The sequence below is a fragment of the Hyla sarda genome, chromosome 13 (genome assembly GCF_029499605.1).
Source record: "Hyla sarda isolate aHylSar1 chromosome 13, aHylSar1.hap1, whole genome shotgun sequence".
Taxonomy (NCBI): Eukaryota; Metazoa; Chordata; class Amphibia; order Anura; family Hylidae; genus Hyla; species Hyla sarda.
The window spans coordinates 36388761-36406256 of record NC_079201.1 but is presented as its reverse complement, the minus strand read 5'-3'; the positions used below and the strand labels follow the sequence as shown (position 1 = coordinate 36406256).

Sequence of the window (17496 nt, the reverse complement as noted above, 5' to 3'; positions counted from 1 at the left end):
ACCACCTAAAGGGTTATCAAAACTTTCTGAATGTCATTTTGAATACTTTGAGGGGTGCAGTTTTTATAATTGGGTCATTTGTGGGGTATTTCTGATATGGAGGCCCTTCAAATCCACTTGAAAACGCAACTGGTCCCTGAAAAATTCTGATTTTGAAAGTTTTGTGAAAAATTGGAAAACTGCTGCTGAACTTTGTCAACATGTCAACTTCATGATGCAAACAAAGTAGACATATTGTATATGTGAATCAATATATAATTTGGAATGTCTATTTTCCTTACAAGCAAAGAGCTTCAAAATTTTCTATTTTTTTTAACAAATTTTTTAATTTTTCACCAAGAAATGATGCAAGTATCGACAAAAATTTACCACTAACATATGAATGTCACAAAAAAAAAAAAAAAAACTCTGAATCAGAATGAAAAGTAAAAGCATCCCAGAGTTATTAATGCTTAAAGTGACAGTGGTCAGATGTGCAAAAAACGCTCTGGTCCTTAAACCCAAAATGGGCCTGGTCCTTAACCTCTTAAGGACCAGGCACGTATGAGTACGTCCCTGCACCCTGGGTCTTAAGGACCAGGCACGTACTCATACGTCCGTGGGAATTTCTGTCCCCGCTGCGCGCCGGGCGGGGACCGGACTGGGGTGACTGCTGATATCGATCAGCAGTCACCCCTGCGCAAATGCCCAGGGGGGGGGGGGGGGGGTCATCAGACAGCTGTTTGGGCATGCTGGGAGTTGCAGTTTTGCAACAGCTGGAGGGCTACAGTTTGAGACCACTATATGGTAGTCACTGAACTATAGCCCTCCAGATCTTGCAAAACTACAACTCCTAGCATGCCCACACAAATGTTTGCTGTCTGGGCCTGCTGGGATTTGTAGTTTTGCAGCATCTGGAGGGCCACAGTTTGCAGTGGTCTCTATACTGTGGCTCTCCAGATGTTGCAAAACTGCAAATCCCAGCATGCTGGGAGTTGTAGTTACGATCCCTCCAGCTGTTGCATAACTAAATCTCCCAGCATGCCCTTCGGTGATCAGTACATGCTGGGAGTTGTAGTTTTGCAACAGCTGGAGGCACACTGGTTGGAAAACCTTCAGTTAGGTTCTGTTCTCTAACTCAATATTTTCCAACCAGTGTGCCTCCAGCTGTTGCAAAACTACAACTCCCAGCCTGCATGGTCTGTCAGTGCATGCTGGGAGTTGTAGTTTTGAAACAGCTGGAGGTACATTCACACAGGCAGGCTTACAGTAAGTTTTCTGCTTCAAGTAGGAGCTGCAGCAAATTTTTCGCCGCAGCGCAAACTCCTAGCAGGGAACTCACTGTAAACCTCCGCCAGTGTGAATGTACCCTAAAAACACTACAGTACACTACAGCTGGAGGCACCCTGTTTGGGAATCACTGGCGTAGAATACCCCTATGCAATCCCTAATTTAGTCCTCAAATGCACATGGCGCTCTCACTTTGGAGCCCTGTCGTATTTCAAGGCAACAGTTTAGGGCCACATATGGGGTATCGCCGTACTCGGGAGAAATTGCCTAACAAATTTTGTGGGGCATTTTCTCCTTTTACCCCTTATTAAAAAGTGAAGTTGGGGTCTACGCCAGCATGTTAGTGTAAAATAAATTTTTTACACTAACATGCTGGTGTTGCCCTATACTTCTCATTTTGACAAGAGGTAAAAGGGGGAAAAAAAGCCCCCCAAAATTTGTAATGCAATTTCTCCTGACTACGGAGATACCCCATATGTGGGCACAAAGTGCTCAGAAGGGAGAGTGCACCATGTACATTTGAGATGATTTGCACATGGGTGGCTAATTGTTACAGTGGTTTTGACAAACGCAAAAAAAACTACACCCCTCACAGAATGTAATGAGGGGTGCAGTGAGAATTTACACCCCACTGGTGTCTGACAGATCTTTGGAACAGTGGGCTGTGCAAATTAAAAATTTTGTACAGCCATCTGTTCCAAAGATCTGACAGACACCAGTGGGGGGGGGGGGGGGTAAATGCTCACTGTACCCCTTGTTACGTTCCTCAAGGGGTCTAGTTTCCAAAATGGTATGCCATGTGGGGGTTATTTTGCTGTCCTGGCATCATAGGGGCTTCCTAAATGCGACATGCCCCCCAAAAATGTTCTCAAAAAATAAAAAGCATGTTCAAGCTTGTTTTAAAGTTTGCTGCATAACATTTGGAAAAGACAATGAGAAACTGGAAGAATATAGAGGGGCATTTACTAAGGGGTTTAGTCATTTTTTTCTGACAATTTTTGGCGCAAAATTGTCGCAATTGCGCCTACCCTATAAATTGTGCGACTTTCCCTAGCAAGAGCTAGAAAGTAAAAAAAAAATTTCCCGCTTAATTTACGCAAGTTTTCAGTTTTTTACTTGCAGTGGTCAGGAATTTATTAACTGAGACAGTCGCAGTTGCGCAATAAACTGTCGCAACGGCCGTAAAAATTGACTAAATTTACTCCAGCTCCAACATGGAGCAGGAAAAGCTACTGCCGCCCGGGCTCCAACATACTTTCTCCCCGCTACCCTCACTGCGCTACAGGAACACTACAGTGATTTACATCCCCCCCTCTCACCTGCCAGCGCCACACAACTCCCATCTGTTTGCTGTTGCAAAACTACAAGTCCCAGCATGCCCTTACAGTGAGGACACGCTGGGAGTTGTAGTCTTGTAGCAGCGGGAGCTGAGCGGGAGACAGGGGGGGGGGGGGGGGTAGCGGGGAGGCCGTATGAGGAGCCCGGGCGATGGCACTGTAATGTCAGCCCAGGCTCCTGCCCTGAGAGCCATAGGCTTTGGTTGTCAGGGCATGCTGGGTGTTGTAGTTTTGCAACAGCTGGAGGGCCACAGTTTGCAGACCACTGGTGTGTGGTCTGTAAACTGTAGCCCTCCAGCTGTTGCAAAACTAAACAGCTGAAGGGGACCGGCGAAAACGTTCACTTACCCTTCCGAGGCTCCAGCAACGATCGGTGACTGAGATCGTCGCGCAGCGCTGGATCCTACGGAAGCCGGTAAGTTGCGCAAGCGTCCCAACCAAGGTGCCTCCAAATGTTGCAAGACTACAACTCCCAGCATGCCTGGACACCCTTTGGCTGTCCAGGCATGCTGGGAGTTGTAGTTTTGCAACAGCTGGAGGCACCCTTGTTGGGAAACACTGGCCTAAAACAGTGTTTCACAACCAGGGTGCCTCCAGATGTTGCAAGACTACAACTCCCAGCATGCCTGGACAGCCATTGGCTGTCCAGGCATGCTGGGAGTTGTAGTTTTGCAACAGCTGGAGGGCCACAGTTTGCAGACCACTGGTTTGTGGTCTAAACTGTAGTCCTCCAGCTGTTGCAAAACTAAACAGCTGAATGGGACCGGCGAAGACGTTCACTTACCCTTCCGAGGCTCCAGCGACGATCGCTGTCGGAGATCGTCGCGCGGCAGTGTCATGCAGCGCTGGATCCTACGGAAGCCGGTAAGTTGCGCAAGCTTCCCAACCAGGGTGCCTCCAGATGTTGCAGGACTACAACTCCCAGCATGCCTGGACAGCCAAAGGCTGTCCAGGCATGCTCGGAGTTGTAGTCTTGCAACATCTGGAGGCACCCTGGTTGGGAAACACTGTTTTAGGCCAGTGTTTCCCAACCAGGTTGCCTCCAGATGTTGCAAGACTACAACTCCCAGCATGCCTGGACAGCCTTTGACTGTCCAGGCATGCTGGGGCTTGTAGTTTTGCAACATCTGGAGGCACCCTGGTTGGGAAACACTGGCCTAAAACAGTGTTTCCCAACCAGGGTGCCTCCAGATGTTGCAAAACTACAAGTCCCAGGTTGGGAAACACTGTGCCCAGCCTCCGCCCCACCTTACTGTAAGGGCATGCTGGGAGTTGTAGTCCTGCAGCTGGGGGCAGGGGACAAGCTTGTCACTTGCCCACACATCTCCTGCACCACACAACTACAACTCCCAGCATGTCCTTACTGTAAGGGCATGCTGGCAGTTGTAGTCGTGCGGGGCGGAAGATGTGTGAGCAGGTGATAATAAATGTACTAACCCATTTTTTTTGTTTTCTTCTCATTTCAGATCCGTGTATCCTGTGGACTCCTTCGGATTCGGTGGACTACTTCGATGACCAGCGTTTTTCTTTGTTTGATTTTAATAAAATGGTTAACGAGGGCTTGTGGGGGAGTGTTTTTTGTAATAAAAAATTTTTAAAACCTGTTGTGTTTTTTTCTTACTTTACTAGACAGGCTTAGTAGTGGAAGCTGTCTTATAGACAGAGTCCATTACTAACCTGGGCTTAGCGCTAGCCACAAAAACAGATAGCGCTAACCCCCTATTATTACCCTGGTACCCAACGCCACAGGGGTGCCGGTACCAACAGGCCTGGAGCGTCAAAAATGGCGCTCCTGGGCCTAAGCGGTAACAGGCTGGCGTTATTTAGGCTGGGGAGGGCCAGTAACAATGGTCCTCGCCCACCCTGGGAACGTCAGGCTGTTACTGTTTGGTTGGTATTTGGCTGAGAATGAAAATAGGGGGGACCCTACGCGTTTTTTTTTTTTTAATAAATAATTAAATATATTTAAAAAACGCATAGGGACCCCCTATTTTTATTCTCAGCCAAATACCAACCAAACAGTAACAGCCTGACGTTACCAGGGTGGGCGAGGACCATTGTTACTGGCCCTCCCCAACCTAAATAACGCCAGCCTGTTACCGCCTAGGCCCAGGAGCGCCATTTTTGACGCTCCGGGCCTGTTGGTACCGGCTCTTCCCAGCACCCCTGTGGTGTTGGGTACCGGGGTAATAGTTGGGGGTTAGCGCTAGCTGTTTTTGTGGCTAACGCTAAGCCTGGCTTAGTAATGGACTCAGTCTATAAGACAGCTTCCACTACTAAGCCTGTCTAGTAAAGTAAAATAAAAAAAAACACAACAGGTTTAAAAAAAATGTTATTACAAAAAAACACTCCCCCACAAGCCCTCGTTAACCATTTTATTAACATCAAGCAAAGAAAAACGCTGGTCGTCGAAGTAGTCCACCGAATCCGAAGGAGTCCACAGGATACACAGATCTGTAGAAGAAGTAACCAAAAAAAAAAAGTGTAAGTACATTTAGGGAGAAAAAAACGGTGTTAAAAAAATGTAATAAACACACACACACACACACACTAAACACCGTTTACCACTTCTGAGCCATGACTACAATTTACAGTGATCCCTCAACTTACAATGGCCTCAACATACAATAGTTTCAACATGCAATAGTCTTTTCTGGACCATCGTAAGTTGAAACCAGACTCAACATACAATGCTACAGACAGTCCAGATCTGTGAAACGTGTCAATGGCTGGAAGAACCAACCAATCAAAATGGGCATTCACTGGTAAAACCCCTGTATTACTGAAGTGTATGCACTGACTGGTGTCTGGTATTACATGTTCTGTACACTTTACCTGTATCAGGGTTAGCTGCTCTTTTGGACACCAGGTGAGGGCGACTCCATTACTTGTTTGGGACATTGCCTGTACTGTACAGGACCCCTGAAGAAGCTCCTGTCCTCTACATAGACCAGTGTTTCCCAAGCAGGGTGGCCCAATCTTTTGCAAAACTACAACTCCCAGCATGCCCGGACAGCCTTTGGCTGTCCAGGCATGCTGGGAGTTATAGTTTTGCAACAGCTGGAGGCTCCCTGCTTGGGAAACACTGACATAGACAGTAATTTACAGCTCCCAGCAGATCTTTATTACTTTTATATGTAAGGATTTGCTTTATCTATATTAGTTATCTACTTATTTTTCTTTGTCACATTTTCCTATTTTGGATGACATTTTGGTGCCTTTAGAACCAATTACCACGTTTCCATAGAGTTATGGTCTCAACATACAATGGTTTCAACTTACAATGGTTTTCCTGGAACCAATTAATATTGTAACTTGAGGGACCACTGTAGTTATTGAATTATTTAGATGTGGTGAAAAAGCTAAAAAAAAAACTCAAAAACAAAAGATCCAGAAGGAAACCAGCAGCCAAACCTATTCAGACAGCAGGAAAAAGGAACAGACTATTTTTTCTACTACATGAAGTAAATTTCCCACTTTTGCCTATGTGTGCCAAATTTATTAATGCCGTGCAACAATTTAGTAAATTTGTCGCACAGTCAAAAATGAAGTAGAAAAAAAACAGGGTAAAAACCAGACTACATAGTAAAAGATTAGTAAATGCCCCTCATAGTGTGGACAGTGGAGCGCAAAATTGAACATATTTGCAATAGAAATGGCACCGCACATCACCAGAAAAAAAAAAATCACAGCAAAGTGTGGAGGTGTGGGGATGCTTTTCAGTAAATTGTACACTTCACATAATTGAAGGATGGATGAATTAGCAAATTTGCAGAGACATTCTTAACAAAATCTGATGCCATTTACAAGGATGATGAGAGTGTAAGAGGGTGGACATTTCAACAAGACAATGATCCCAAACACAAAGCCAAGAAAACTCTCAAAATTGTTTCAAAGAAAGAAAGCAAAGCTGCAAGAATGGCCCAGCCATTCACAGGAATTAAATCCTATTGAAAATCTATGAAAAGAACTGAAGATCACGAGTCATAGAAGAGGCCCATGGAACCTTTAAGATTTGAAGACTGTGTGGAAGAATGGGCCTAAATCACATCGGAGCAATGCATGCGGCCAGTATCTCCATACAGAAGGCATCTTGAAGTTATTAATACCAACAAAGGCTTTTGTACAAAGTATGAATATCAGTAAGCACATTTCCCTGAGTCATTCAATATTATTACACATAACAATTTCTGAGCTATTTGTTTTGGTTTCTTTATATGTATTGATTACTTGGGTGGTTACCAATATCTGGTGCAAAAGTAATTTTTTTCACCTGATTTACTCCTAAGCATAGAATAATCACAGCTTGAATCAGTTAAATTACAGTCATACTGAATCTTTGACAAAACTATACATCAGTCTGTTCAGCTTCTGCTCTACAACTTGCTGGCTACAGGTTGGACTGCTTATTTTAGCATGACAGGTTCCCTTTAACAAAATGATAGAAAAAGGAAGTACAGAAAAAAACAGGGGTTCTGTCTTCTGAGCGCTTAACTTTATGGCGTCCTGTTCATGTTTCTCCCGTGTGTTGGCTGCCAACACACAGGAGAAACATGAACAGGACGCCATAAAGTTATCTTTGTGGACCTGAGAAAATGCCGAAACGCGTTGTCCAGTTGTTACCTTTGATCAATAAAAAAGTTCCTGTGTTATCCTTGGCACCCTCGCATTATTTCACTAATACAGTAGCGCTCAGAAGACAGAACTCCCGTTTTATCTGTACTTCTTTTCTCCATCGTCTTTTCCGTACCCCATTTGGGGCGACAGACAAGGGGAAACCGAGGAGCAAGCAAGCTGGTACATCCCACCAAAGACAGATAATCCCCCCGGAGTGGTGCTACACTCTACGCATATTCCGCAGAGGTTAGTACCACTACTCAGGTGTGGTGGTGGGCATTAGGGATCGACCAATATATCGTTTTTTTAGGGCCGATACCGATATTCCGGTATAAGTTATCGTCTATTTAAACCCCCCCACCGCTGCAGATCATCGATTTAAAGCGGGCGCTTTAAATCAATGAACTGCAGCGGCTTTTGCGGTGCTAAAGACCGCCGCCGCCACCCGCTTCTCTCCCCCTGCCTGTCCGGGGGTCCTGAGTCCTATCACCGCCACACCCCGGTCCCATTGCCTCCCCCATCCCCGGTTTTATAATTACCCGTTCCAGGGGCCCGGGGTCCACTCTACATCTGGCTCCGGTGGCGTCCTGACTGAGCTGTCACTGTGCGCACTGACGGTGACGTCAGGTCGCGTCACGTCACTGCGCACAGCGTAACGCAGGACGTAGCAGGAGCCAGAAGTAGCGTTGACCCTGGGCCCCGGGAACATGTAATTATAAAACCGGGGATGGGGGAGGTAATGGGGCCGGGGCGGTGCGGTGGGGGGTGCGGTGCGGCGAGTCAGTGGGGGGGGGGGGGCGGTCGCGGTGCATTATCGGCATATCGGCAAGGTAATTGCCGATACCGATAATGCCCAAAATAGTGATTATCCGCCAAACCGATAATCGGTCGATTCTTAGTGGGCATCTTTTACTTTCTTCTTACCATCAAAGTATCCACCTACTACGCTAGAGAGCGCCCTGCATTTTCCCTTCTTTCTCCTCCATTTCTTTAACAAAATGACTTAACCAAAGAATGATGCTCATTATTAAATAACTTCACACTCACCAAATCCCAGAATTTGTCATGCTTCAGGGGGCTTTCGCTCTTAAGAACCTCTTCGGCTATATTGTCTATGTCACTTGAATGCAAACGTATCCAGTCAAGAAGTAGTACAAGGAGTGAGCCAGCTAAAAGTGCAAACAACCAACAAGTTTACTTTACAATGTAAGCAATTTATTTCTCTTGTAAACTACCCAGTAATAAAGAACACTGTTTTTTCTGAAGTTAACCTGAAAACGAGAAAACTTACTATACTCCCCTTACTGTCCACTGACATTTGCTTAAAACGGATTCAAAATGGCATGTGTGAAATAACCCTTTATGCAGTTCTTAAAAAAAGAGAACCTGTTGGTGCTTTGTCTCCACTAACGGCTTTATATATGTTCGAGCAGTGTTTCCCAGCAGTGTGTCTCCAGGTATGCTGGGAGATGTAGCTTTCAACATTTAGAAGCACACTGGTAACACTGGGTAGGAGACACCTTTCTGCATCTTTCTATTTGTGTCATCAATAATAGGGCTGCAGCTAATGATTATTTTTCAAATTGATTAGCCGATTATTGGTACGATTAACCAGTAAAAAAAAAAAGACAAAAAAATGGGATTTTTAGGGATTTACTTTAAAAATATAAGTACAGTGTGCATATAAAACCAAGTGAACAAGTCACATGATCAGAAAAACTTAGCATTACAGTGTAAAAAAAAAGATAGCATGTCCACATGCTCAGGGCTGAGGCTAGCTCTCTTCTTACAAGCTATGATGCCTGCTGCAGAGAAGAGGCGTTCTGATGGTGTGGACGTACTTGGTATACTTGTGTACACAAGTAGGATCTTGCTAGTTTGCCCAAAGTAGGATGTTTTCTTTGTTACTCTTTCACAATCCTTGTGGAGAGGCTGCGCAAATTTATTAGTGTGTTAATATCCTCCTCCATTTGTTATCCCTGTGTCCTCTGCACTGCTGCCACATCTTATCCCCTATTATACTACCAAGTAATGGCCACAATGAAGTAACCACAATTTGTTCACTTAACCAATGCAATCACAATCAAATAGAACCAATCATGTAAAATCTCAATATTTATTGAACAGATATAAAAAAAGACATACATTAAAAATAGATAGAACATTAAAATATGGGGAAATAGGTGACAAAAACAGAAGACTGGAGCTGGTAAAGGAGGAACAGTAATACATGGAATACAGGACATGTAATAAAATGCAATAAACTTGACCACAGGGTATAACATGTAAAAGGGAAGTACCACAAGCATAGACAGAGATATAGTCAGGACATAAGATACATCCTATACAATTAAAGCTGGAATAAAACAGAAAAACCAGCCAACGAGTAAGAAACTACCCGCCATGCATGTTACCACCTACCAGCTCACCATCAACGTACGTTTCGCGTTTGTGCTTCGTCAGGGGGCGTATCTAAACCCCCTAACAGGTGGGTATAAATATCCAGTATCAGCCAATACCAATTACATTAATATAAATATACTACAATCACTGTCTTGGTAACAGATTCTGCCAATGATAATGGTGGTCAGGAGTAATTCCTACCTAGACATGTGTCCAGATGCTGTAGTGTGATGCGCAGTATGCGCTCGTCGCCCCGCAAATGACAGCATATTGCTGTCTGAATCGGGGCTGCGCTGTATAGAGAGCTGGGAGCGCTTCTGGAAGCAGTCCGGCCACACCACATGAGCGGAACAGGTCACGTGATGCGCCGGCAACTTTGTCATAGACCAAAGGATAGGGGATAAGAAGTCTGATGTCTGGGACCCCCACGATCTCCTTGCAGCAACGGAGGCTTGTGACGTCACGGCCACGCCCCCTCATGATGTCAAGGCTAGTCATCAGGCATGAAGCGAAGTTCGCTCCGTGCACCGGATGACTGCGGTGGCACAGGAGAGATCACAGGGGGTCCCAGCGGCGGGACCCCCACGATCAGACATCTTATCCTTTGCATAGGGGGATAAGATATCTAGGGGCGGAGTACCCCTTTAAGGAGAGAGTCAAGTATCGATGCTGAAGGCTCAGCTTCAGCTGTAGAAGTCAAAAATGAAGTGGTTTGCTGCTGCATGATCTTAGCTCTTCAAGTAGCTCTGTCCGCACTTTTGCATGGACATTTATAAGTTGTTCAGGTGTCAAAAACTTTAACCTCCTAAATCTTGGGTCCAGTGCAGCAGAAATAATGACAGAATTTAGGACCTGTTCTGATAGGATATCACTCCATCTGTTGTGCAGCTGGTCCGTTGCAGTGGCTAGGAAGCTCCTCATGGCAGATGATTCAATGGAAGCACTTACTGGACCTCAACAACCCCTAGACAAGTGCAGGCATTAAAGATAGAGATGGATATTATTGCCCACTCATGAACACAGTGGCACATTCAAGAGGCTTAAAAGGAGTACTGCAGCCATAGACAACTTATCCCCTATCCGCAGGATATCACTGCGGCCTTCGTCATCACCCAGCCCCCCCTTTTGCTTTGTACTCACCTCCACTCGGCGGGAAGTTAGGGTGAGCTGGTCCGGGCCGTCCATGTTGCAGGGACCGTCCGGTGGGGATGGTTAGTCGTTGCGGGCTGTCCATTTTCACCGGGGGGGGGCCTCTTTTCCGTGCTTCGGGCCCGGACTAGTGATGTTGCCTTGATGACGACGCACAGGGACGTTGCGCATGAACGTCCCTGTGCGTCATCATCAAGGCAACGTCACTACTCCGGTGCCAGGCCCGAAGTGCGGAGAAGAGGCCCCCCCGGTGAAAATGGACAGCCCGCAACGACTAACCCTCCCCACTGGACGGTCCCTGCAGCATAGATAGCCCGGACCAGCTCACGCTAACTTCCCGCCAAGGGGAGGCGAGTACAAAACAAAAAGGGGGGGGGGGGGGTGGGCTGGATGACGACGAAAGCCGCAGTGGTCTTCAACCTGCAAACCTCCAGAGGTTTCAAAACTACAACACCCAGCATGTCCGGGCTTGCTGGGAGTTGTAGTTTTGCAACATCTGGAGGTCCGCAGGTTGAAGACCACTGATGAAGGGATTGACAGGCGAAGAGTTCACTCGAGTATAAGCCGAGGTGGGCGTTTTCAGCACGAAAAATCTTTTGTTGTTCCAAAGAACACAACTGAATCAAGTTCATCAGAGCATTACACAGACTTTTTCTTGATTTCATAAGCCAACAGTTGATACTATACCAGTACACACAAAGAATTGACTAAAAATTTCTCACCTGTGGCACCTTCAATGAAAAGAATTTCACAAAGGTTCCAACATAGCTCCATGGCAGACAGGATGGAGACCTAAAGGTCATAAGAGACAATTTGATTAGACAGACAAGACTGCAAGCAAAAACTACAATGTTTTAGGATCACTATGCTTAAAGGGGGTACTTCGCCACTAGACATCCTATCCCCTAAAGAATAGGGGATAAGATGTCTGATCGCAGGGGGTCCCACGTGATCTTCTTGGAGCCCCGGCGTTCTGAACGAATGCTGGGTTCCAGCGGCAGTGGTCGTGATGTCACGTCAAAACCTGCGCAAAGGAAAAGTTGCCCATAGTAACCAATCAGATGACTTCTTTAATTTTTGCAGAGGCATTGTTAAAAATGAAAAAAGCGAGCTGATTGGTTGCTATGGGCAACTGGGCAAATTTTCCACTGGACAGGTTTTGATAAATCTCTCCCTATATGTGTATTAGTATGATGCTGGTATTAACTGCCATGATTACGTGCTGTAATCAGCTTGAAACACATTTATGTTTCAGTGCAATTTATTTTAACTTTTTTTCTTTAATATGCACTAGTAAACCTTAGACTTAACTTTTTCTGGAAGCTGCAGGAACTTTCATTTGTAATACGCTACAATGCCTCTCAGCCAATCACTGGCTGCAGCAATGTCTCATCAGTCAGTGAGAGGCTGAGTGGCAATGTGACCTAGTGTTTGCAGCTCTTCGAAGTAATAACACTGGCTGCGGGAGAGCAAGGGAGGTCAGTAGAGGCACTTGTATTTATTTTAAATCAGACAGCCTGGGCCCAAATATTTTTTCTCTATAACTCTGTTAAAGGGGTATTCCAGGAAAACTTTTTATATATCTATCTCTCTCTCTCTCCCTCTCTCTCTCTCTCAACTGGCTCCAGAAAGTAACAGATTTGTAAATTACTTCTATTAAAAAATCTTAATCCTTCCAATAATTATAAGCTGCTGAAGTTGAGTTGTTCTTTTCTGTCTGGCAAGAGTGCTCTCTGCTGACATCTCTGCTTGTCTCGGGAACTGCACAGATTAGAAGAGGTTTGCTATGGGGATTTCCTTCTGATCTTGACAGTTTCCGAGACAGGTGTCATCAAAGAGCACTTAGACAGAAAAGAACACCACAACTTCAGCAGCTCATAAGTACTGAAAGGATTAAGATTTTTTTTAATAGAATTTACAAATCTGCTAAACTTTCTGGAGCCAGTTGATATATGAAAAAAAAGTTTTTCCTGGATAACCCCTTTAAGGATATGTTCCCACATCAGAATTCTGGTGCAGAATTCCACACAGAGATTCCACAGCAGACGGACTTAATGGGATTCTGCTGGGCTGTGCACACGGCGGAATTTTGTGCCAGATGATTCTGGTGCAGATATTCCAAGTTCAGTGCCAGCAGAAAGAATGAACCGGACCATTCTTTCTGCACGAAAGGCATTTTCGTCTATGAGACGGCGCATTCCTATGTGGTCCTAGCCCAGTCTACAGAGTGTCCACACAGATTTTCAGTGCACACATTTCGACTTGTGAACACAGCCTAAATGACAAGAAATGTGCTGATTCATCTTGTCTGTCCATTTTGAATTTGATCTGTCAGGGAAACTATGCTAGGTTATTTAAATGGTCATGGAAAAAAAAAAACATAATATGTTGTAGAGACATTATCTAAACTTTAGATTGGTAATAATGTAAGTCTATGGGACTGTCTCGCTTACATGGAGAGAAGCCTGCATGCATCTTTTAGCGATCTGTCAGGGCTTGAAGTGCAGTGTAGTATAGTATAGTATAGAATAAAGGAGATCTTGAGCCCAGAATATAGAGTTTAACCCTTTGATTTTGTATTTTTAGTGACGGAAAGATTTTCCTGTCTCGAGTTTGTGTATACAAAAAGAGTGGTCAATAACATGGTCAAGAAGAATTATATCAAGAAAACGCTATAACGCTATATATAATTACAAAATTATATTGCTCTACCTGCTCAATATATTTGGCGCTCTGAGTTGCATCTCGCGTTGAGCCTGAAATAATGATTAAAAATGTGTTTATTACATATATAAGTTTCTTTGGATACATGAGTGCACAGAGATAGATGGGACATACTGAGTAACTAATGGGCCAAAAAAAAAAAAAAAACGGAAGACATTATTGATGCAAAACAAAGCAGGGGAGGGGGAATCCAATGGCTAAACTACAGTAAGTATTGGGTAAGATTTGTGCCAGAATTGGCACCAAAAACATGCATACCTGCCTTGTTTCAGATTTATTATGCTCACTAATGTATTATTTGCTACCTTTTATTACTTGACTATATGAGTACCCAGCGTTGCCCGTTTTTTTCTTCCTAATCCTTGTTGGCGAAGAAAATCAACAAAGAATGACGCTTTTGACTTCATATCCCAACCCCCTATCCCGAGCCATAATATGTGTACCAGGTATTGAAATATCTCCAGCCGTACGGAAGTTATGTGGGAACATACATTTCGCATTGATTTGCATGGGACTTTAAACAAAAAAAAAACAACCCTCACAAATGGGGGTAGTTAGGGTTAAATTAACTATCCTATATTTTAAGTGGACATATAAGTAACATGTGACCAAGAATTATCGAAATATCTCCAGCCGTTTGGAAGTTATGCAGTAACATATAATTCCCATAGACTTGTATGGTACTTTAAAGGAGAACTCCGGTATGGGGGGGAAAAATTACAAAAAATAAATAAATTTAAATAAATAACTTATCCCCTATCCTAAGCATATGGCAGGGGGGTCCGACAGCTGGGGCCCCCTGCGATCTCCTGTACGGGGACCCGGCTCGCTCCTGCACAATGCAGGAGCCGAGCGTTTTCGACCACAGCCGAAGCTGCGGCCAACACGCCCCCTCCATTCACTTCTATGGCAGGGCCGGAGATTGCAGAAGGCAGCACTCCGGCCCTGCCATAGAAGTGTATGGAGGGGGCGTGTCGGCCGCAGCTTCGGCTGTGGTCGAAAACGCTCGGCTCCTGCATTGTGCAGGAGCGAGCCGGGTCCCCGTACAGGAGATCGCAGGGGGCCCCAGCTGACGGACCCCCCACGATCTAACACTTATCCCCTATGCTTAGGATAGGGGATAATTAGTTTTTTCCCACCCATACCGGAGTTTTCCTTTAAACAAAAAACCTGACCCTGGCAAAAGGGGGTGAGTAAGGGTTAAATTACCTGTCCTATATTTGTTGTTGACACATAAGTAACGTGTGCAAAGTTTCATGTTAATATCTTTAGCAGTTTGTGAACACACATTGAGTTATATATATTAGATTCGGCAATATCCCAAAAACATGCTTGCACAGCATGTTTACTCTATGGCACATGCTGGGTGAAGTGGTGCATGCTCTGTAGAATAAACCTGCCACCTGAGCAGGGGTGGAGGTGATGCATAGGGATGAGCCGTAAATGACGTAGGGGTGCCCGGAGCTCTGGTCGTAGCTCCACCCATGCCCCAAAGACTTAAATTTACTTAAGAATAACGGGGAATGGCTGAACATTTCGGGACATGGTAGGCATCGTTTTGATCAGTATCACCTGCACTACAAACCTGTGTAACAGGTTAGTGCGGGTGATACTGATGACATATTTCCTTAAAGCTAAGTTTTATGGTCTCCGATCTCTCTTCCGAGACGAGCGATTGAAGAAGGACCTGCCTGCTTAGCCAATCACTAGCAGCAGACGTGTCCTGGACGGTGATGGTAAGGTCCAGCACCAAGAGCTAATCTTGAAAGCAGGAAGAAGAACTGGGTACCAGACAAAGCAGAACTTGAGCAGTATATATATATTTATTTATTTTTATTTTTTTATGTAATTATGTAAACACTGTAATTCCCCTTTAAGGCAGTAATAATAATTCTGCCCTGTTCTGTGTTTTCTGCTGGCATAGTAGTTCTTCTTAAAAGAGAACATGCCCCCTCTCTTGATGCATCTCACTATAAAAAAAAATTTAAGCCTTTCCAGAAAGTTCTAAGAATTGTTAACTCGCATTTAAGGAGAGCTGTCAGGTTCACTTTAAAAGGGTTCTGCAGTGTAAGACAACATATCCTCTATCAAAAAGACAGGGGATAAGTTTCTGATCACGTGGGGACCTATCTCTAGGACCCCCCACAATCTCCTGCACGGCCCCCCGGCTCTCCATTGCCAAAACTGTGTAGACCCCCGCACAAAGAGGAGGCAAAAATTACCCCTCCATGCACCTCTATGGGAGAGTCGGAGATACAGCGTTCCTCTATATCCAGCTCTCCCATAGAGATACATGAAGGGGGTGTGTCGACTACTGTTTTGTGCTGGGGTCGACAAGGCTGATTGACAGACGACTTTACATATAAAACACACTGATACTGTGTGTGGGCATGGTCAGCAGGATTCATGGTCTCAACTAGGATTCCTGGCAGGATTTAAAAATCCAAAACATGTACATGTGCCCATATCGTGTACATCACTCACTACAAGCTGCCAAAGCCTCCGTGTGTGTGTGTGTCTCCCTCTTATGTGAGCAGTTTTTCAAGTAAATGATGTTTTAATGGAAAAAGTGCCTAATGAGTATAGAGCATTTTTCTCTGATAAGAAATATTTAAAAAAATCAGATGAGGGTTTGTACCGTTTGTTATATTAATTTGAACTGTTTAAGCAAAGCTTGTTTAGATGACAGACTATTCAAGTTTTAAGAATATATAAAAATAAAAAAAACGCTATAGTAATAGTTTGGATTCTTACTTGCCACTTTGTGCATTTCTTGCATACATGCCTGGAGAACTGAGCGATAATGTTTACTAACATGCACCAATCTGTAAAAGTTAAAAATACAAACATTAACACAAATCCATAGCGCAAAACGGCAAACCGCATAAAGCAAACAATAAAACAAAAATAACTAATCATTTATGCCCAACAGGGGACGTATACATATATACACACACACAGTCATGGCCGTAAATGTTGGCACCCCTTAAATGTTTCAAGAAAATGAAGTTTTTCTCACAGAAAAGGATTGCAGTAACACAAGTTTTGCTATACTTATGTTTATTTCCTGTGTGTGTATTGGAACTAAACCAAAAAAGGGAAGAAAAAAAACTAATTGGACATAATGTCACACCAAACTCCAAAAATGGGCTGGACAAAATTATTGGCACCCTTAACTTAATATTCGGTTGCACACCCTTTGGAAAAAAATTACTGAAATCAGTTGCTTCCTATAACCATCAATAAGCTTCTTACACCTCTCAGACGGAATGTTGGACCACTCTTCCTTTGCAAACTGCTCCAGGTCTCTCTTATTGGAAGGGCACCTTTCCCCAACAGCAATTTTAAGATCTCTCCACATGTGTTCAATGGGATTTAGATCTGGACTCATTGCTGGCCACTTCAGAACTCTCCAGCGCTTTGTTGCCATCCATTTCTCTGTACTTTTTGATGTATGTTTGGGGTCATTGCCCTGCTGGAAGACTCAAGATCTTGGACACAAACCCAACTTTCTGACACCAAAATCCATTGGCAATCCTCAGATTTCATGATTCCTTGCACAAATTCAAGGCACCCAGTGCCAGAGGCAGCAAAACAACCCCAAAACATAATTGAACCTCCACCATATTTCACTATAGGTACTGAGTTCTTTTCTTTGTAGGTCTCATTCCGTTTTTGGTAAACAGTAGAATTATGTGCTTTACCAAAAAGCTCTATCTTTGTCTCATCTGTCCACAAGACGTTTTCCCAGAAGGATTTTGGATTACTCAAGTTCAGTTTGGCAGTTATGTCTCTGTGTCAGCAGTGGTGTCCTCTTGGGTCTCCTGCCATAGCATTTAATTTAAATGTCGAGAGTTCGCGCTGACAGGTCAGCTTGAATATCTTTGGAACTTGTTTGGGGCTGCTTATCCACCATCCGGACTGTCTTGCGTTGACACCTTTCATCAATCTTTCTCTTCTGTCCACGCCCAAGGAGATTAGCTACAGTGCCATGGGT

At 44.3% G+C, this 17496-nt stretch overlaps 1 protein-coding gene across 2 annotated transcripts in view; it reads right to left on the bottom strand.

Annotated features, from left to right (window-relative positions):
• Nucleotides 1–17496, bottom strand: part of NUP85 (nucleoporin 85) — an 87174-nt gene that overhangs the window by 58392 nt on the left and 11286 nt on the right. For both annotated transcript variants that reach the window (XM_056550041.1, XM_056550042.1), the window contains 4 exons: nucleotides 16254–16324; nucleotides 13488–13531; nucleotides 11498–11567; nucleotides 8271–8392 (listed from right to left, as the gene is read on the bottom strand). In XM_056550041.1, the coding sequence (XP_056406016.1) occupies nucleotides 8271–8392; nucleotides 11498–11567; nucleotides 13488–13531; nucleotides 16254–16324 (307 nt within the window). The remainder of the gene's footprint in view (nucleotides 1–8270; nucleotides 8393–11497; nucleotides 11568–13487; nucleotides 13532–16253; nucleotides 16325–17496) is intronic.